This window comes from Sapajus apella, unplaced genomic scaffold (assembly GCF_009761245.1).
Source record: "Sapajus apella isolate SASKATOON/1434 unplaced genomic scaffold, GSC_monkey_1.0 scaffold1, whole genome shotgun sequence".
Taxonomy (NCBI): Eukaryota; Metazoa; Chordata; class Mammalia; order Primates; family Cebidae; genus Sapajus; species Sapajus apella.
The window spans coordinates 32809443-32832056 of NW_022436941.1; the positions used below are offsets into that span (position 1 = coordinate 32809443).

The 22614-nt window shown below is 40.2% G+C and overlaps 1 protein-coding gene across 3 annotated transcripts in view; it reads left to right on the forward strand.

Moving 5' to 3' along the window:
- FBXL17 (F-box and leucine rich repeat protein 17) overlaps positions 1 to 22614 on the forward strand; it is a 539173-nt gene that overhangs the window by 510876 nt on the left and 5683 nt on the right. For all 3 annotated transcript variants that reach the window (XR_004264890.1, XM_032263825.1, XM_032264542.1), the window contains one exon: positions 5221 to 5363. Coding sequence is in view for 2 of the 3 variants with exons in the window: in XM_032263825.1 (XP_032119716.1) it covers positions 5221 to 5363 (143 nt within the window). In the remaining variant the exon portion in view is untranslated. The remainder of the gene's footprint in view (positions 1 to 5220; positions 5364 to 22614) is intronic.

A 22614-nucleotide genomic window follows, 5' to 3' on the forward strand; every position in this document is an offset into this window, starting at 1 on the left:
TTTTTTTTTTGAGACGGAGTTTCGCTCTTGTTACCCAGGCTGGAGTGCAATGGCGCGATCTCGGCTCACCACAACCTCCGCCTCCCAGGTTCAGGCAATTCTCCTGCCCCAGCCTCCTGAGTCGCTGGGATTACAGGCACGCGCCACCATGCCCAGCTAATTTTTTTGTAGTTTTAGTAGAGACGGGGTTTCACCATGTTGACCAGGATGGTCTCGATCTCTTGACCTCGTGATCCACCCGCCTCGGCCTCCCACAGTGCTGGGATTACAGGCTTGAGCCACCGTGCCCGGCCTGGATTCTTATATATATATTTTTAATTTTAGGAAGTGTGTAAAGCATTACTATGGTTCAGAGGCAAAGCTGTATAAAAAGAGCTATTATACGAAGTTTCTTTCCATCTATCTCACAACCCCACCCCCACATCTCATACCTGCTTTGTTATTTTTTACCAACTTAAGTTACAGTCTTTTGCGGTGTCTGGTTTATGCTTCTCCTATTACTTATGCACAGATGAGCAGATTAATATGTATTTTATTATATTTTCTTTTGCTTTTTATGAAGGGTGGTAGCACATCATATAAACTATTTGCCCTTTGCTTTTGTTTCACTTAATGATTTGAAAATTATTCCAGATTAATTCCTAGTGATCTTCCTTATTTACATTTTTAGAGCTGCATAGTATTATTCAGTTGTGTGGATATATCATAGTTTATTCAGTCACTCTCCTATATATGGATATTTATGCTATTACCATTATTTTGCAACCACAATTAGTGTTCCAATAAATAAACTTGTATATATTCAAGTAATTTTGTACTATTAGAGGTATATTGTCAGAGTAGATTCCTAGAAATGGAATTTCTTGGTCAAAATTAAGTGCATGTGTGCTTAAGTCTTTTAATCACTCTGTCTATCATCTGTATGCCTATGGAATGACTGTTAGGGGGTTAATGTGTATACTTCATCAGCACACAAGTTACTGAACTACAGCTCTTAATTTGTGTACCTTTTTTAAAATTTAACTTTTTTCATTAGTTGCACTTAGCACATTAAAAAGTATATTAAAATTGCATTGGAGTTAGGAATTAGTCTTGCATAATTTATTCCTTTTCAAGGTTCAATACATACCATTGTAATATGTCAACAGCCTCTAATGAAGGTAGTAATCATACATTACATTTACAGCCCTATCAGCCCAGGTGCAGACTAGAAGTTTATGATCACTGATAGAGAGTAGGCAGTTCAAGAACTCTAGCAGTGACATAATGACTAAGTATTTATATAATGCTATCATTTACCCAGAGTTTATTTTTCAAAATTCTTTCAAGTCTTTTCATTTTATAGCAACTACACAACTGTAGGGTGGATTAGGGAAATAACAAATAAATCATGAAATTTATGTAGTACAAAGTCCTTTACATCTATTATCTCACTTGAACCACAAAACAACCTCATGAATTAGACAGGACATACAATCTACATCCCTATTGTTCAGGTAAGGAAGCTGAGACTCAGAAAAGTTAAATGTGATCTCGATGTCAAACATCTACTAGGTAGTAAGCCTAGAACCAAACATGAGACTAGATCACACAACAGGTTTCATAGCTAGCTTATGAAACAACAATGAAAAACTGTCCAAGGACATGATATAGTCAAAGAGAAGCAAATCACTTGCGTATATTTTGGAATCAAAAGTGGTAAAGAGAAATCTGTTCTCACCATGTGCAGGCTTTCCTCCCACCCTAGGTGCTGCTGCTGTAACAGAATGAGCACTGGCCTTGGAGCCAGACAACCTCAGTTTGCACCCTGGTTCTGCCACTTTATTCGATTTTTGGGCCTTGGTGAACTATTGAAACTCTGTTTTCTTCCTTCTGAAATGGGTATTTTTCTGCAGAGCTGTTGGAAGAATTAAGAGTAAATTCATCAGAGAGACCCTCCCTGACACCCCCAGCTAAGTGTTCTCTCCTGCAGTGCTCAGTCCATTTCCTTTAGAGCACTTGTCACAATTTAGAGCTATGTTTACTTTTATGTTTATTTGTTTCACATCTGCCTCTTCTGCTAGACTATAAACATCATGACATCAAGGACTCTGCTTGGTTTTGTCACTCTGTGTGTCTTGTACCTGCCCCAGTGCCATTCGTCACTGAATAAATCTTTGAAATGAGTCTTCCCACTTTCTTGTACTTGTTTTTACTTCAGCCACATAGAATACCTGCAGCCCACTTGTCCTTTCTCCTCTCTTACTTTCACACAAGCTGTTTACTTTGCCCAGCATACGTATCCTTGCTTCTTTGTTTATCTGGAAAATCCATACTCATCCTTCAAGACTTAACTCAGCTGAGGGTTTCTGATGTATCCCTGTTTCCCTGAAGCGTGAGGGAGATTTTACGCCCCTTTAGCTTGCCTCTGTTGTAGTGGTTGCTGTATTCAATAAATATTTTTAAGAGCCTGCTCTGTACCAGGCATGTGCTAGATGCTGGGCATACCGCAGCAAACAGGAGCTATCGCTCTAATAAGGGAATGGGCCACAAAGGAATAAACAAATAAAAATGCAATAAAATAAATAAATGGAAAAAAAAAGAAATAAACAAATAACAATATTCCCAATAGCAATAAATGATAGGGTGATCAGTTCTGAGAAGTTGACCTTTGACCTAAGATCTGAAAGGTAAGGAGTTGGGAAAGGGAAGAAATGGACGGTGAGCCTTGGATTGTGACTGTTTACTGGGCTGTTCCTCATTTCTACCCTACCTCCCACCCACCCTGCACCTCCACTCAACTGGCCTCTGAGCTCCATGAATCTTGTATTCCAAGTAGCCAGCACAGGCCCAGTATGTCACACTGCAGTTCCACCACTGGTGGCATAACCTGTGAGAACTGCCAGGTGCCTTGCCCCATGATTCTGCTGGGAGCTGGATTCCAACTTAAAATCTACTCCCCCACTTACTGTCTTGTGACACTAGGAAAGCTATTCAACCTCTTTATAACAATCTGTTTCCTGATTATTAAAGTGAATATAACAATAAGACTTAATAGGGTTGCAGTTAGTAATAAATCAGATAATGCACCTGAAATTCTTAGCCAAGAGCCTGGCACATGGAATATAGTCAATAAATGTTGGCAGAAATACTCCAGAGTTCACAAGTTGTTTATTAAGTAAATGAATGAGCTAAGAAATAATAAAGTTCCATTCTTACTTCAGTAACTAATACTAGGTCCAAAGAAAAGCTGAATACCCTAATTTGTCTTCAGTTGCCTTCTTTATTGTGTATTTTAGTTTCTATAAAAAGAAAGCAACAAAGAAAGAGAGAAGGAAGGAAGGAAGGAAGGAAGGAAGGAAGGGAGGGAGGGGAAAAAGAAAAGAAAGAAAAGGTAGAAAGAAAGAGAAAGAAAGAAAGAAAGAAAAAGGAAAACATCAAAAATCAGTGATTTTACCACCCAGAGTCGATAGCTATTGACTCTTCATCTGCTTATAAAGCAGGCTCTGATAGTCTAGGGCTTTTCTGGGTAGTACAAGCCCTTTGTGTTCTAGCCTCAGACCTCAATAAAACAACTGCACAAAATCTACCAACCTCAGGCCATCCTGCAACTGGTGCTTTGTCATCTTTGGAGATGACACTTTGTATTAAAAGGCATTTATTTTATGCATCCCCTACTTCACTTTTCATAGCAGATCTCAGGATATCATAATCAATGAAAGTTATGATGATACCAGAAAGAACAATTTTCTTAGGTCAGAGACACCAATGGTATTAACCTGGGATGTTGCTCCTGCTACGCAAAAATAGTATTCAGATCATTTCTGCAAAACTTTAGTAGCTGGCAAATCCCCAAACCCCTTGGAAAACTTTAAATATCAAAACAGCATGCACAAAGATGAAAACATTAACAAACTGGTACCTAAAGAATTTTTTAAAAATTATCTTTCCATTTCTCTCTACTGTATTTTCACTGGAAAACACCGAGATCATGATTGCTGTTTTTATAAACATTAAATATCTGGCTACTTGGGAGTGCTTTGATACTGGAATGTACGGACACGGGTTTTCTAGGAAAAAAAAAATAAAATAAAATACTGAGGTAATTAGCAAAGAGAGATTTTTGCCAAGTAGTCTCTTCTGTGAGCTGTAGGAGTAAACATTTGTTAGCATGAGTACTTCACTCTAAATTATCCGTCTAGCCAACACATTTTGGGAGGTAGCATTCACCTTTATTGTAACAGAAATCAACTTATGCTATCTTAGAAAGAGCAAATTATCAGAAAGCCATTTCTCTTTTGTTTTTGAGATTTGTCACATCGTTTTCAGGGTTTTGATTCACAAACTAATGCACCATAAACTGGTGCTGGAGGTACTGAAATCTGTTTTTCTGCTTCATAGATATAGAGGCAGGCATGTTTATCAAAGTCGGTAGAAAAGAGCGACATTCACCAATTGGTCACTCTGATGGGGTGATAGGTTATGGGGCTTTGCAGTGATTAGTAATGCACATCATAAAATATGGGATAAGTGTCTGCACTTTGGTGGTGGTACAATGCTAAGCAGCTGAGAAGATTCCAGATACTCTCATAGTTTACAGACAACAGGCTGTATTTTATATGTTAATAGAAGAAAGACTTCTGATAGGATGAGGAAATTCACCATAACAAATGCATTCTCTTTACTGTATTCTAGCATGGCACCAATTAAATTCAGCCATATGTATGATGTACTCTTAATTCCTAGCAGTCCCAAGAAGGACAATTTTACAGGTCATAAGCAGATGGAAAAAATTATGCCAATTGTTAAAGACGTTCACATGCAGTATAACACACCTCGAAATGGTGTTTGCATGGGTTTTTCTTTAAAAAAAATTTAAAGTTATCTTGGGTAAAATTTAGTTAGTTCTTGGGTTTTTTTTAATGTTATATGTGTAATCCATTTTAATTTATTCCTTCTGCAGAGCTGAATGAAAGTACAGGTAACCTTGTAATGAATAAAACTGATAAAAGGTTATGTCCAATGAAAGGGAAATTATAGAATGATTATTCACTTTGCAAAAGGGTTTGTCATAGGGAAGCTTTCCTAAAGCATTTCAAATTGAATTTAGTTTATAAAACATTCATTTACACACAAAATTTCAGGAACAAATTTAGTGAGGAAATGAGATAAATGGTCATAATAAGATAGAGATCCTGTACACTGCTAACGTTCATGCTTTCTCTCTGCTCCTTCTTGCAGCACTGATAGCCATTGGGCGGTACAGCATGACAATAGAGACTGTGGATGTTGGATGGTGTAAAGAAATTACAGATCAAGGAGCCACCCTGATTGCACAGAGCAGCAAGTCTCTGAGATATTTGGGGCTGATGAGATGTGATAAAGTAAGAGTTGTCTATCAAGTTGTTTGTTTACATATCAGTATAGTTAATACCTTGATGTAATATCCTCTCTTCTTCTCTATCCCTACCCCCCATATATCATATATTATATATACCTCTCTCTATATATAAATAATTATAGCTATGCATTGTTTGCCTGCTTTCATAAACTAAACTGAGATTATCTTTGCATTTCCCCCAGTTAATAATGAATTTTGTGCTTAAGTAGAAAGAAAAAATAATCATACACTACACAGTCTGCTTAGAGTTTGCCATCCTATTTACAAGTCCATAGACCAAAATATAAAAGGTTACATGACAAACTGCAATTTGCAGGATCGAACCATAAAATTCTATTCTGGATTCCAAGTTTCCAGTAATAGTAAAGGTGGAAAGAACAGTACCAAATTGTTTCTTCACAGGTGTATAATTTCAGTACTCAACATTTATGTATTCTGGCCATTTCGGACCAAGAAAGGGCCGGTGAGGGGGTATGTGGGAACCTGCATCTCCCCATACATCAGATGCCACTCCTAGCACGTGATAAAAAATGGTTCCCGAGGTCCTGGCAGAAGGCTTGTGGAGCCAGCCAGGGATGTGAGCGTGAGTTTAGGAAGTGGTGCAGCATTTAACATGGGACCCTTTGAAGACTGAGAAAAGAGATAATCAAAATCTATATACTGACACCTGTAATCCTAGCACTTTGGGAGGCAAAGGCGGAAGAATCATTTGAGCCCAAGAGTTTGAGACTAGCTTGAGCAACATGGCAAAATCTTGTCTCTACCAAAAAAAAAAAGAAAAAAAAAAATTCCAGGCATAGTGGCACATGCCTGTAGTCTCAGCTACTTGGGAAGTAGCTTTCAGTTTTATTGATTTGCTTTCAGTGACCTTCTATCAGTCTGTGTTGAGCCTAAGTAGTTGAAACTCCTGATGCAAGTAGTACAGATGTATTTAGGAGAGGCAATTCCAAGGGGTTGAGGGGGAAAATGCCTGTTGGGGGTCAATGTCCCCCTAATGCTGGGGTTGGGGCTAGGCTAGAGTGGTAGAATACCCAGAAGAAATCAGCAAAGAAGAATACTTCTGACATAATAAATAAGATTATTCCATGTCGGAGCTCACCTGAGCTCAGTAGGCCGAGGTTACAGTGAGCCATAATTGTGCCACTCCACTCCACCCTGGTGATAGAGCGAGACCCTGTCTCAAAACAAATCAAAACAAAAAACGATACTGGACATCAGGCACTCAACAGGTGTTTTCTTCTTTGTTCCATGTTTTCCCTATAACACATCTAAGAAATAGTTATTTGCATTGTGAAGGGGAGAAAACAGAGGCTCAGAAAGAACAGTCAGTGGCCCAGGGATACTCTGGCAAGACTTGACACCAGGCTTTTGGAGTATGTGTCCAGTGCTGCTGCACAACCCTGGGGCAGTCTCCGGCCATGGGGACTGCTTCCTTAGCAAAGGTCCAGCTCAGACACTGGCTCAGAAAGTGCCATCATCTGGTACCAATTTACACATGTGTGCTACTTTTGTGAATGGTGATTAGGGACAAATCTAGCAAAATAGCGTGAAACTAAATAGACCTGCCATTCAAAGGGCATGCATTTTCTAAATGTAGCAAATCTGGGGGCAAATGAACTATGGCCCAAAGCCCTTGTGTCCTTTGTCCTTTTTTGTTAATTGACTAATTATTTTATCCAAACACTTTAGAATCCCAAATTTTACTAGACCTTTGCCAGTTAGTTATGTTTAGAGGAATGTTATTGCATATTCTCATCCCAGCCCGGAATCGACTTACTGTATTTTGTAACTAAGCAACAGCACTGAGACTCAGGGGTTGAAAGTCTCCCACGAATCTTTTTACTAACCAACCCAATGCTGCTGCTAACCTTGCCACTTTAAAGTGACTCCTGTTAAGACAAATTAAAGGGTCCACCATCAGCAGAGTGCTCTAGAAGCAGGAAACAATGTCAGCAGAGCTCCTCAGTTTCCAGCAGAAGGAACTGCCATGAGTGCGTCTAACTAAAGCTACCAGAATGTAACCACTCATGCGTATGTGTCCACGACCATTCTCAGAAATTGCCATATTTCTAATCTGTCATCTTTAGATTTGTTAAGATCAGCTCCATCTTCAGAGATACACTGTAGAAGTTGTATCTTAACAGTTACTACAGGAGAATATTATTCCAGACTTATTTGCTGACCAGCATTTTGCTGATTGTAAGTTAAGAAATGGGTTATTTTCTACCCAAATGCAAATTAGTCCAAAATTAAATATACACACTGTTCCGATTAGCTGTATCCCTGAGGGTTTTAGCCCTTTCCCTGGGCCGCCTCTGAATCCTTTTTCTAACCAGAGAGCCACCCTGAGAGCCCACTGGCTCCAGCACAACGCCGTCTGGTCAGAGCCTGTGCAGCGCAGCCCAGGGAGATGCTGGACCCAGCCATGCTGTCTGGCTTCTTCAGACTTAAGGCAGCTCGGAGCCAAACACGAGAAGCTCTGTGAGGATAGAAGACAGTTCCAAACCACACACAAAGCACAAGTAAAGCCTTGCACAGAAAAGCTTGCTTCTTGGTTTAGTTGGATGGAAATCTAAAGTAGCTATTCAGTTTTCAGATTTTGTAGCATGCCATCCATCTCCAGATTTTAAGTTACCATCAAGATTCAAAGGAAGATTTGAGTAGCAAAGAAAAGAAATTCATAGCAAGGGTATGGTCTGCGGAGCCTGAGTTCAGGTACAGATCTGGGGTCTGCACTTACTAGTTATATCATCTTGTGCAGTTACTAACCTCTCAGTGCCTGTTTCCTTGTTTGCAAAATGAGGTTGATATTAGTACCTATCTTGTAGAAATGTGAACATTTAAATGAGTTAACGTATGTAAAGCACTTAGAATAATGTCTATTATTTATATAATGCTCTGTTACTGATTATTCTGATATCATCAATGTTATTATATTAACCTGTGATCATACTGGAATTTCCCAATGAGAAAAAATTATATTACCTGCTATCCCCTTTTGAAAGAAAATTAAAAAGAAAGGGAAAAAAATAAACTCAGAGAATGTTTTGCCTTCATGCTTTTTCCTCACTTAAATTTAAAATTAAGATTATTTTTTTATACAAAGATGTTAGTAATTACACTTTCTATATACTTTGCAATGGAAAACTAATGCCTCCGTAGGACGCTCAGTATTTGGAATCAATTTGTTAACCATCTACTCCAACACAGGGATGCAGAAAGATTTGCAGTGGGAGAAAAGGGTGAGTTGAAGATAAGACAGTTCCAGTAGATAGGGAAACAGAAAGTAACAAGAAAAATAAAGGTGAAAAATAAGATTAGAAACAGGAAACAGAGAAAAACTAAGATTAGGGAATGGAGAAAAAAATACACTGTCTCTTGCAGTCTGTGATCATCTGTGCCAGCAAAGCATTAAAGAACAAAATTAATTTGGGGCTATAACTTTGTTCCCTACCTTAACCAAATCTGCTAATCACTAATAAAACTCATTAGAGTTCTCCTCTGTGTTTCTGCACATCAATCGGAGCCAATGGAGGAGGGAGGGAACCTCAGCATCTACTCAATAAACCCCTCGGTTAGGAATGGTGTCAGTAAGATCCCTGCACTGGAGAGAGATGGAGTTTGTGAAGTCTGTGTGTCCTTGTGCTGGCATTCCGTGATCCTGTGGTTCTGAGAAAGAACATTCTAGTTGCATGTTCTTTCACATTCTGTCAGTTTTACTGAGGGCAACTTATATTTAATTTGGAGGCTATACTTTACCAAACTGAAGCTTTTTTCCTCATTTCAGCTTTTGAGGAATTGCAAGAATAACAAAATGCAATGTATTTGTTGTAGGAAAACAATGTTTCCTTCACCACCCCCAACCAACGTCTCTCTTGGTAGGTTAGCAGAGAACAAATGAGAAATGTTAAACATATTCGTTGCAGATGAAAGCAACATGCACTCGGATTGTTAAACAAGGGCTAAGCTAAACTGCAGTAAATATGTTTGGCTACAATATTGGCGATTCCTAGGGAGGAGTCCTCCAGTCCTTCAACAATGCAGCATTCCCCATGCAGTTGTAAAGTCAGGAAGTGCATTAAGAAGCCCCTGTTTGAGTAGCTTTTCTGATTGCTGGATGGATAAGCATGTTAGAGGGTTTTGAAGCTGACGCCACTTAATCTCCTAAACTTTAGTGCATTGTAAGAACCAAGAGAAGAAAACGCTGTGTGAGACGGCTTTGATGAATTGGGGTGAGCTTATATTCTTAAACACTGTTCAAAGGCTTACTTGACCTTGGGAATTAGAGTTGACCCGAAATCACCTATCAACTTAACTCACATTTATTTGGTGATTTAGTTAAAAATACTTGTGTAATCAACAGGAGTCTCTAATAAGAGCAGTATGTTTACTCTATTTTCCACAATTATAGACAGTTGCTTTGGTCATAGAGATTGTTTTTGTGAGTTCAGTGAATTCTAGATTCTTTATAGATCTGTTCTTATTATTCTACGATATTTTCTTCATTACTTACACGGCAGTTTGGATAGAGAACAAACCTAAAAAGGACCAAGAAAATCATGGGAAAGCTGGAGGGCAAATGGAAATGCAGGGTTCAAGGTTAATGAAAAATGTTTGGGGTGACAAGGTTGATGAGAAGGGAGGAGGCACCGTGGCCTGGCACTGGTGGAGAAACCAGCCCTCACCAGAGGCAGCTTGGCTAGTTTGCGAGACCTCGGTGATAAAATTTCATGGTGGAAACCTCTGCAGTGTGTGTTAATACAGGAGTTTGGAGACGCAGGCCTAAATTATGAGCAGTGAATAACATCATAAACGTAGCAATTCTCAAATGCCAAACCCTTGTGAAAAGCAGTTGGATGGAGAAATGCTGGAGCTTTTAAAAGCTCCCTTTCACTTTCTATTTTTTTTTAACTTCATGCAGAACTAATTTTATACACTGTTCATTTGATTTGAAAATGCCAGCGTCTGGGGTATCATTAAAGAGCGTTATTGAGGGAGCCACTCTTGGCAAAGCATTTTGCTTAAAATGCTTGGTTCTTTATGTCCCTGCATAGTTATAGATGGGAAGGAGAAAGTGTGCCTTAGTTTACCTAATCCCGCCTCCACCTTGGCCCGGAGCAGGTAGCTACCCTTCTGCTGGGGTTTTTCTCCTTGGCCAGTAGAGGTGCCTGGAGGGCTGTGGGGGCCACGTTACTTAAGGAACAGACATAAATAGATTGTGAAAGGTCCACCCCAAAGTCCTATGACCAAAGCCTCTTGGAATTTCTTTGATTTCTAGTTGACATAAATTAGAATTACACAGGCGTGAAGAGCCCGCCCAGTAAAGATGAGAGAGTCTGCTGGGGAGGAGAGACGCCTCTGTGTGAGTCTATTGATTATCCAGCTGCCTTCGGGCCAGGGGCTTCTGTGGAGGCCAACTACTATTGATCCACACCATGAAAATAATCGAATTAATTCATTTCTCATCAAACTGCCATTGCCAAGACCTTTCTTTTTACCTGCCCCAATTCCTGAAGTTCTTAGTTATGGAGTGAAATAGTGATTTCTTTTAATAAATGTTGCTATATTCTTCAGGACATAAGAAATCCTGGTTTTCACATGGAGTTCCACATTTTTAAATGGTAGAGAGATTTTTTTTTAATCAAATCAATAAGAAGCCAATACAGAAAGCAAGTAATAGAAACCAGCCAGCTCTTTTGAGCCAGGAGTCTGCTTTACAACCTGAAAATATCTAGGGCCAAGTTTTGCGTGCCCAATTTAATGTAAAAATATACAGGAAAAATTGACCACTGCATATTTCAGGAAGTAATTATGGTAAGAGAAAGCCTCAACAACCTGAATATTTCTGTGGAGAAAATGGAGGTTTTATCAGCTTGTTTAAGAATCATGAGCAGGAAAGCCCTATGGGGAAAATAATATAGGACTCTGTAACTAATGTACAGAACTAACTGGAAAAATCAGTTTCAGAGAAAAATAATTTGAGGGGCACTGTGTCCAGGACTGTTTTGGTAGCAATTCAGCCATGAAACAAAGCGTGTACCTGCAGGGACTCTCCTCTTCCCTGCCATGTCTGGGCAGCTGTTTCCAGGTTGCCCATAGCCAAAATGTAAGATTTAAATTTGATGCCGTATCAAAGAAAATTATAAAAGAAAACATTCTATCAGAATAAGGCAGGAGTGGTCCAACTGTATCAGACTGTGCAGTCTTCTGTTGTGGGTGATATAACCCTTAGCCCACAATGCCATGTGCCCCAAAAGAAAGGGGGCATGAGAAGTGGTGAGAGAGTGCGGCTGGGGCTCTAAACTCTGAACTTAAGTCCTTCACTGGAAGCATCAGCATCTTGTTCCTTTTGCTGATGAAACAGTTTCTCCAGGTGATTTTCACACAGGAGCACTTTAAAACACATTTTACAACCCTCTCCTGATTATTCCTGGTAATTGAAACAGGGAAAAACACATCAGCTGAAATTCAGAGGTTACCTTTCAACCTCATTTTAGTTAAGTGTTTCATCTCTTCTTCTTCCAACCCTGTTCACCTGAACTTCTAAGAAGTGGTAACTGAAAGTCCAATGCGGTATTTAAATATGAAACCAAGAAACACTGATGTGGAACTTTAAAAAAGAGGTTAAGTGGTTGAGCACTAGTGTCAAACCTCCATCATTTTACTATCTGTGGGACCTGGGGCAACTTAATCTCTAAAAGCCTCAAATTCACCAACTGAAAAATGGGGATGATAGGGTTGTTACAAGATTAAATGAAATATTGTGATAAAACACGTAGCCCAGTCAGGCACACTGTAAGCACTCAATAAATGTTTACTACTGTTAGCATTAGCATTATGTTTATTCACATATACATACCTGCTCTGGAATCTTGTATCTGATATATTAATCACCTGTCCAACAGGTTCATAATATCTAGCCATGGATACCAATTCACAAACTCAGATCTTCATAGAAACACTAGCCTTCTGAGACTAAGGCAGCAATTCTTGAAAATGATAGAATTTTCTTAATCATTAGGACTCGCTAAATTACAGCCAAACTTACAGAGAAAGAAGAAACCTGGGACCGGTAGGAGTCAGTCCTTTCTTTTGAGCAGAAAGTGAAGATCTGCCAAGTCAAACAGCCAGTAGTGTCCAGGCTGAGATTTGTTTGTTTTGTCTTTTCAGGAAAATCAACATCTGTGTAGAACCTTTTAAGGGAATGTGCTGCAAGTAGCTGCTTATGTTTTTCTGGCTTCTGTTATGGGGGTGATGGATAGTGAAATTGTTTGTTTGCTTTTAAAAGGGGGAAGGAGAGAGCCTCCTGTTCCCCAAATACTGTAGGGTGAATAGATTGCTATGTTGGAGTTTGCCTGAAGGCACCCTGGAGTGTCATTGCTTTGCAGTAAATAATCTCCATGGAGCTTTGATTTGGTTTCAGTAATTATATGAAAGAATTAGATTGTAGGATCATATTTTTTTTCTAATTTAAAAATAGAAAAGGTAGCAGCAATTCCTCAACAGAACTCAGATGAGATCCCAGAACTCCTAATCACCTGACTTCACCAAGTAGACAAGGCCAGTCTGCAGTGACCAGGTGACTGAGGGACACCTGCAGGTGGGGAAGGAATGGCTCAGCCCATGTGCCAGGCCTGGCCATCCAGCAGCAGGTCTTCAGGACCTTCCATGCTGTGCCTGGATAAATCCTGTTCCTGTTTGCAAGCGGTTTTTCAGAGAAAAACTAAGCCTCTCCTGCCTCCAACTTTTATCATATATTTTGTTTATAGTTTATTTTTTCAAGAAATACCTATTGAGTGGCTTACAATATTCCAGTCACTGTGATAGGTGATAGGTTAGAAAAAACAGTGAACAAGATATACTCCCTGCCCTGTGGGCCTGTAGCCTCTTGGGAGAGGACAAGCAAACAGGCAACTACAGTACTGCAAAATTGCTGATTTTTTTTTTTAAATGACACCCAAGTTTATGTTTCTTTTGAACAAAGAACCTCACTTTGAGCCTACATCAGCTTTCAGCCGTGGTCCTCTAAGCCTCTTTTCTTGCCATTCTATCTAATTTCTGAAAAGGATTGTCTAGGAACAGTTTTCCTTACTTTCTCGTCACCTGTTATGCTCCATTTCCATTCCCACCATGTACTGATGCTGCTGTTTTCAAGGTCAGCAGTGGCCTCTGTGCCACCAAATGCAGTGGCCATTTTTCTGTCCCCACTTCCTCCATCTCTTGACAGCAGCATTCATATGGTAACCACTGTGTCCTGCCTGAGAATGCTTGTCTCTTCCACTTCACCAGACTGCCAGCTTTGCTTATATTTATGTGTTCCCTGGCGCCTCCCTGTGCCGCCATTCCCTCATCTGTAAAATGAAAATAATAGCATCTATCTCACATTGAAAGAGTTGAGTGAATTAATCTGCATAGTGATCCTCATATGAAGCAAGCAATAAATATTAGCTCTTACTTGTTGTAGTGGTTAATTTTTACTCTTCTTACCTCCATCTCTTTCCTTCTCCTTATTAGAATATAAGATCTGTGGGTTTTCCTTCTATGTTATATTGCCAGGACTTACCACAGTAGCTGGTACATACTAGTTGCTAGACAGATATATATTGCATGCTGGATGGATGGATAGATGGATAGATTGGATTGTGTTTCTTATCTGCATTCTCTTCAACCAGAGCAGCCCCACTTCTATTGCTTTATGTTGGTTTGTGAAAGTATTATACAGCTGAAAGTAAGTTTGAAAACCATTAGATCCCACTGCCTCTTAATAATTTAATAGATTGTAAAAAGTATCTAGACAGAGGAAAATAAATAAACAAATAAGAAAGGTCCCCCCATGGACATCACATGAATGCCATATAGCTGGGGAGTTCTGGGGCAGCTGCAAGCCCCTGGGGGTCCCAAAAGTCAGGTGAGCCTGGCATCTGCTGCGTGGTTGGACTTGGCATCCTTCAGAGCCCAGTCCTGCAACGCTCTGATTTACGCACAGTTCATCTTCTGAAAACCAAGAACATCACTTATTTTCAGGTTTTTGAATCTACAGATTTACCGATCACATTAATGCAGAATAAATTTTTGCTGATCATAAATTTGTCTTAGGAAACAGGTCAAATTCATAAATTCTACATGATGGAAATGGCAATTTTAGAAAGATTTTTTTCATCAAGTGTGCAGTGGCTGATTACCACTACCTTATCCTTTATGTAGGAAAATAAAAACTGAAATCAAGAAAGCCATCATGCACAAAAGAAAACACATTTTTTAGTTCAGAGAGCTTTCCCCCTCAGTTATGTTTTTCAGCTTAAATTCATGAGTTTAATTCAGAAATACCCAGATGTGTTCCATAAATACGTTGCACTTACCACTCACTCAGTGACTATATTAATTATCCTATTAGGGCCTAGGTTTTTTTTCAGATTGTTGATCTTTTGCTGAACCATTTGGAGCACTGCAGATGACTACCCTAAGCAACTTTCTCCATCCTGGTGTTCATCTGCACCACACATGCATATGCATAGATGTCAGCATGGTCAAGACCATGGTCAGTGGTTTGTGGCCTTAGAGCGGCCAACACAAGGTTATGTACCTGGAGCTTACAAGCACTTGGCTGGAAACATCTTTCTCAGTGGAGGATCGCTTGGTGATACAGGGAACGAAAATGTCACTAATTTTTCTCTCTGACAGTCTGGTTGTCGGACTTCCTGTCACACTAACCTCTAATTAGAGGCTTCAGGTTAGCAAGCCCCAATTCTCACTTAACACTGCAGGCGTTTCTGTGATCCCCATCCTCCCAAGTTCTTTGCTGCATTCTCACTGTGCTAATTCAAGTGAATAGAAGCAGTGCTAGTGTTAACAGGCAACACACATTTCATAAAAAAGAGACAGCATGAAGCCAGGCCTGTTGTGATATTGACAGAGCATCGCACTTCCAATCATTGCAGATTCTGAAATGGAATGACTGCATTTGACAAAGTTGACTGAATTTATGAGGCTGCCTCTGTCAGGTTCATTGCATTCTCAGTATCTGTCTTATTGTATACTTTGGGATTTTTAGTTGAGGTGTTTTTTGTTTGTTTGTTTTTTGCCACCAAGAGTAATATTTCTTACCTCTGTATAAAAAACACATCCTTAAAGACCCCAGGCTACTGGTATGAGGTTCATGCATGAAGCATCCTACATTATGGATGTTCTGTGGTCAGCTGACTCCCATATTTAGCAGGTCACTTTTAGGTTCCAATGAGATAGTCGACTTTTATTCTTAAAAAAATTTTTTAAATTATATTAACCCAGCACTTTGGGAGACTGAGGTGGGGGATCACAAGGTCAGGAGAACAAGACCATCCTGGGTAACACGGTGAAACCCTGTCCCTACTAAAAAATACAAAAAAATTAGCCAGGCATGGTGGTCAGTGCCTGTAGTCCCAGCTACTCGGGAGGCTGAGGCAGGATAGTCACTTGCAGTGAGCCGAGATCGTGCCAGTACTCTCCAGCCTGGGCAACAGAGTGACACTCTGCTCAAAAAAAAAAAAATTGTATTAAGTACCTAGTCATGAATAGCCTCTCCTTCCATATCGTGGGTTTTCCATTGAGGAAGCACTACGTCCATGTGAGAACTGGGGCTAGGAGAATTTTTCTTGCCTTCCGCTTAGCTGTTGGGAAGGTCAGATGGAGGCCACATTTGGCTTTGCCTAACTAGAGATCTAAGACTTGATGCTGAAGGAGAGGAAACCAGTCTGTTTTTACCATATTCCAAGAGTACACATTTTGTTTCAAACAACTATGAATATTTGAGAAACAGAAAGGCTAATAAGCCATAATAGCATTAGTTCCTTTTCCCCAGAACCTCTAGCTCAGAGGTGGAGGACGTCATGGGAAGTTGGGCAGGTTCTTATTTCAGACCTTACCTTCAGATCCCCAAGTACAGAAATCACCTGTGCATTCTAGGAGCTTTTCAATCAGTGGCTTTAAACCAGTAGGTCTCACCTGATCTGCACTTTGGAGTCTCCTGGGAGCTTTAAAAATACCCATACCTGGCTCTCTCTCTCTCAACCGAGACTCCAATATAACTGGTCTGGGATATGGCCTGGGCATTGGGATTTTTAAAAGATATTCAGCTAATTCTAATGAGCAGTTGGGTTGACACCACTTTATTCTTGTTTGTATCTTGCTTGCAGTTGTAGACACAGTTTCGTTCATCCCCTGTCAGTAAACATTTATCATAAGTTTGTTATATATGAGTCACTGTTGGGCTTATGGCAGAAGGCCTTGGTTTGTCTGAGAAAGGAAGAGGGAAGGAATGGAACGTGAAGCTGATTACAGAACAGAATAAAGGAGCTAAGTGCTAAGGTAGGAAGCTTAGCCTCACCACTGAAGAGAAAGAGGTGAGAGATTGAAAAGCGGCACCAGATTCCTAGTTCTCTGCTCTCACCATAGGAAACCTCAGCAGAATGTGGCATGTCATCCAAACAGGGAAGTGAGAAGTCCTGCTGCAAAGGGAGAGAAAGAGAATTATGAAAGTCTACACAGGCCAGCAGAGAGCGGGCACATGTTGTCGGCTGTGCAGGATCCTGGAAAAATCAATGTATCGTCTGCTCTTTTTTGCTTTTCTTAGTGTCCTATTTAAAATATTTTAAACTGCACTTAGATGACTCACCTCATTTACATGCAAATTTGGGGTGCTATTAAAATTCACATTACTCTGATTTTATCCTTTTTAATATGTGCCCATCTTCGAGTCTGTGGGCACCAGCTGAAAAGCGCATTAAGGTCTGTTTGAATATGCATCGTTCACAATCACTTTTGCTGGCACCCGGTGAATACCAGGTTCCACGGATACCCACTGTAGTTTCCCAGAGAGCCAAGAAACGCAGAGAGAAGCAGGTTCCGGAGGCGTACTGCCCCAGAGACAACACTCTGCCTCTGGGCCGCCAGGAGTCAGCCTCTGGGGCTGTTAGCAGTGAGTGACATTGCCCAGGGAGTCTGTGAAGAGTGACAGACCAGTGTGAGGGCACAAGCCCTGAATGGGGAAGCAGGTGCTGAGTGTGCTATTTGTGATGCCTTCACAGACATACTGTGGGCACTTTACTTTTCCCACCTGCAGATAAAGGGGTCCACCTTCTTCGGCCCTCCCCTCCTCAGAGCAGAGCTGTTTCATGCAGGAACTTCCTGTTAGATGGAGCAGAAGAAACTGCATAGCTTACAAAGTAACAACTGATGAGTTGTTTTGTTCGAGCTCATAAGCTGGTTTCTTTTCTTCTCTGAGTAATACGTGCATATTTTGTGCATGTGGTGCACCGGCTGACACCTCCTTGTCCTTCAGAAGTCCACACAAATACCACTTCCTTTGGAAAGCCGTTACAACCCTCAAGGAGCAGGCCAGGTGCCTACTGCGGGCTTCCTTCTGCAGCAACCTGCACTTCCCTAGAAAGCACTTCTCGGGCTTTGGTGTTGCTGGTGTCAGGGTTCCTTCCCCTGCTGGATTATAAGCTACAAGAGAGCAGGGGCCATGTCTGACTTGCAGGCCATTCTACCTCTAGAACAAGGGAAAGTGTTCATATGGGCGAGAGACTGGAAAGAAAGCAGTGCGTTTCCGGCGTAGTCACGGATGGCCTATCCAAAGGCCCCTTGTCAGTCCTGCAGCTTCATCACATTTGCATCATACTTCAAAGAAGTCTCATGCAACCCACGACTCCACAGTAGACCATTCTGCAGGCCAAGTGAGATCCATAATTTACATTTAGAGCAGCCATTTTGAAAACATTGTCAAGGACTTTGAAATGTATTTATATGCAAACTGCAATCTCTTTTTGTTCAATTAAAAAAAAGGATGTCAGTAAACACTTTATAGAGCAGGCGATCAGCTAGGCCCCAGAGTGGCACTTTCCATACCATACCATCTTACCTAGGGGCCAGGCGGTGTGGTACAGTGCAGAGAGCACTGTGTGTTGGGGTCTTGAATTCACACTCTAGCTGCCATTTACTAGCTGTGTGAAATACGAATTCCATCTGAGTAGGGGTATTCATGCTTAAATATGCGGAAAATAATAGATGCTCACTGAATGTTATTCCCTTCCTGTCTTCCCAGCCCTTACCTGAACAGAGACATCCTTTTGTTTTGCCTTATTGGTTATTTGAGTAAAAAATTAACAAATTGTTTTCAAATGTGTTGCCAAAATAAACCATGCTAAAGAGAAGCATCTGATTGTCTCTTACCACATGAAAGCCTAATACTACATGTTTAGCAGTGGGCTCATGGGGCAGTTTTGGTGGCAGAATTTCTCCTTATCTGAGATTGCCATTCATTGCATGCTCCCGAGGCATCAGAGACTAAACACTACCATGTCAACAGAACCAAGTGAAAAAAGAGAGCCTTCACATCCATGTGAAGGCATACGAAGTCCTAAAGCCCACGAAATCAGACGATGAAATAGCATCGCTTTGAGTCAGGAGACCTGTCCACAATTTATTCTTTGCTGTCAGATAACTATGACATTAAAAGGGAACGTAAACATCACAACATTTCCAGATCTTCTGCCCTCCTGGGCTGCCATCCTGAGCAGGCTGCTGATGCTGTAAACACCAATGTCAAACCCTCTGAACTGTGTAGGGTTTGGCCAAGTTGTGGAAACTGACTCACGTCCAGGATCATTAGCATGCCTCTTAGCCTACACACCTGGTTTACTGTGTCATTGATCTCCAGTATGGAGGGTTGCCATCAGCTAATCCAAAGTGTAGCCTACCTGACAGCCACACGACCCAGCACAACTTGATAAACCACCATCATGAGCTGCTTTGGGCTCCTGTGCAATATTATTGGAAATCCTAGGGAAGATTTACCCGGAAAGAGGTACCTGGTTATGTCAGATGGAAAAGACAGTAGCCCAAAGAGTCACTATGGGTATGAACTTCAGAGGATGAAAGGAGTTTGGGGCTACAATATCAGGACTTTACAGACTGCTAGCTGGAACAGTTTGGGAACAAGGTGCGCTTATCTCTACAATTGCTGGTGTAGTACTATTTGATGCTTTTTAAAATGTACTCAATACATATTCATTGAACAACTCTTATGTGAATTTATCCAATACATATTTATTGAGTATATACTATGTGCTAGGGATTTGACAGTGAACAAAACCAGCAAGAACTCCTGTCTCATAGAGCCTGTATTCTAACTGGCAAGAATGTACCAGACAATGCCTGTAGGACTGAAAACAAAGAGATGACTAAAATTCTCATTGTTGTTTAATCTTAAGTGTGATTTTAATATACTCAGATGTCAAATATTTTTCCCTATCACAAATATGTCTTCTTTTAAAACCTGAGTCAAAAAGGAAATAACAATCACTTAATGTAAATGGTTTCTTTTGCAGATTTTATCAGAAATTACATTTTTTGAACAGTAGGTGTCATTGAGGAAATAAGTCAGGCCTGGGTTTACCCTTGATTCTGGAACTTTCTGAGGAAGGTATTAATAAAGTAAAGAGACTGTAATGGCCTAGATAAATTGGTTATACTGACTGGCTGTAACTCTGAAGGTTCTCTCCTCACCCTTCTGTAAGAGCAGCAGCCATATCATGGAACTGTGGTGTGATTTACCTTCATTAGCATAGCAATTTGCCTCACATTTTCAAAAAGTGCTAATAGATGTTAACGCAGAATAGATTAAAATACCAGACAAATTGCTACTACCTTAAAAAGAGTTATAATAATTTTGAAAATGTAAATTATGATTATGCAGCATTTGGAGAGATGTATAAAACCCAGTCTTTCTTATATTAAAAAAAAAACAAAACTTGTGGCACATGGTTTCTTTCCCTTTAGTCACAGTAATTTCTTCAAATGACAATGCAGCATATTTTTTTTTAGGAAGATACATTGCATTTTGTAAATCTCATGTGTCATCTAGGAGTTGCCATTGATAGTTTTCAGCAAGAGGAAAAGACATTGAATACAGAAAACCAGGGATCATTGGGAAATTTTAAAAAAATCCTTCAATCTTTAATGTTCCTTTTTTATATTACATATATTTTACGAGTTGGAACAGAGAGAGGTTCTTTTTATTCTAGGAGTTGTGCATGACAAAATGTCTGCAGAAATGTGTGTGTAGGCATAACGATGTAAGAGGATTTGGGCTCTGCTGGTGTTTTACGCTGAATCCTCTATGGCACCAAAGCACTATGGAGTCCATACAAAGAAAAGGAGAGCATAATTTGTACGTTTGAGGAGTAAATGAACAGAACTTCAGTATAAAATTTGTCACACTATATTGCCAGGACAGATTATAAGTCAAAGATAGAACCTTCCCTAAGTAGGAGCCCGTGCATTTCCCCTGAATAATATCTACCCAACAGAGCTCTAAAATGAAATATTTGCGTTTTCCCCACTGCTTTGTTTCCTAGAATTTACAGAGTACAGCTAGCGAAAGGATTGCTTAGAAGATACATTATATCCACAGAGGATTACTGGTGCCATTTTTCATATAGTTACATGAAGTCAAATTATTGTCTATTCTTACCCAAAACCTATGAAAGCCAGAGAACAAACACATCATCATCTATATTCTCAACCACAGATGTGTTTTACTTTCTGCAGCTGAAATAGGTAAATTGCATTTGGGGAAATCAAAGAATATGTAAAATACACTGGGGGAGCTGGCAAAATAAATTAACCCTACCATGAAATTATTTACTAAAGTGAACAATTATCCTCTAATTTATATACTTCATAAATCAATATCTTCATGTATCAAGTTTGCTTAAGGTGAATTATATGCCTTTTCCTGGAAAACAGTTATCACATAGAGATATTTTTAAATTCGTTGACCCTCCAAAACAAATTGCCTGTCAACCATAGGTACAAAACTCTGTACAAGCCTGTGTATAAATTGGAAAAGATGTACCATAGAAAACAGTTCATATCATTAACGGTGGGTTTGAATGTTTTCTCTGATCCATTCTTTTCTCATTTATTTTTAGTTAGTACTTCCTTGAATGCAAGTGGCTTGGACTTCATTTATTTCTTTGCAATGTGATGCAGATTTTCCAAGGTTCCTCTCTGACCTAATGACTTCAGCTGTCTCTTAGTAAAACCTACATCCTTTTGTTTGCTTATGGCAGGAGGGAATCAAATCTTCTAACTGCAGCATGGGGAACATCTGTTAAACAAAAGGAACAACTTCCTGACAGTGGTGTATTAGTCTGTTTGCATTACTATAAAGGAATAGCTGAAACTGGGTAATTTATAAAGAAAAGGGGTCTAATTGATTCATGGTTCTACAGGTATACAGGAAGTACGATGCTGGCATCTGCTTCTGGTGAGGGCCTCAGGAAACTTACAGTCATGGTGGAAGGTGAAGGGGAGCAAGCATGTCACATGACGAGGCTGAGAGCAAGAGAGAGAGTTTGGGAAGGTGCTATACACACTTGTAAACAAGCAGATCCCGAGAGAACTCCTCCACTATCTCAAAGACAGTACTAAGCCATGATGGGCAGACCCCATGAACCAAACACCTCCCTCCAGGACTTACCTCCAACACTGGGGATCACTTCTCAACATGAGATAGGAAGGGGACAAATATCCAAACCATGACAAAGTAGTTACTTAAAACCTGGACTGTGTTATTAAGGAGAGTTCTGGAATCTGCTCAAGAAGGCATTAAGATAAAATAGATTCTTCCTGTACATGGAGAACATTCTAAAAGTTATTTCTTGCTCAGAACAATATTAATTAACACTGTAGAGAACTGGTGGCTGTAAGAGATCATGAATTAACTCTTGCATTCAGTGACCATTTATTGAGTACCTCCTGCAATAGTGAGAGCTGTATGATGGGCCTTTTATGTCAGTCACAGTGCTAGGCATTTTTTTTTTTTTTTGAGACAGAGTTTCGCTCTTATTGCCCAAGCTGGAGTGCAGTGGCACTATCTCGGCTCACCGCAACCTCTGCCTCCCAGGTTCAAGCGATTCTCCTGCCTCAGCCTCCCAAGTAGCTGGGATTACAGGCATGTGCCAACATGTCCAGCTAATTTTTTGTATTTTTAGTAGAGACAGGCTTTCTCCATGTTGGTCAGGCTGGCCCAGAACTGCCTCAGATGATCCATCTGCCTGGGCCTGACAAAGTGCTAAGATTACAAGTGTGAGCCACCACACCCGGTCTTATCCTGTCTTTACTGTTGAGAAAAACCAAACCTTAAAGAAGTAATATGATACAGTGTGGTAATTCCTCAAGAATCTAGAACC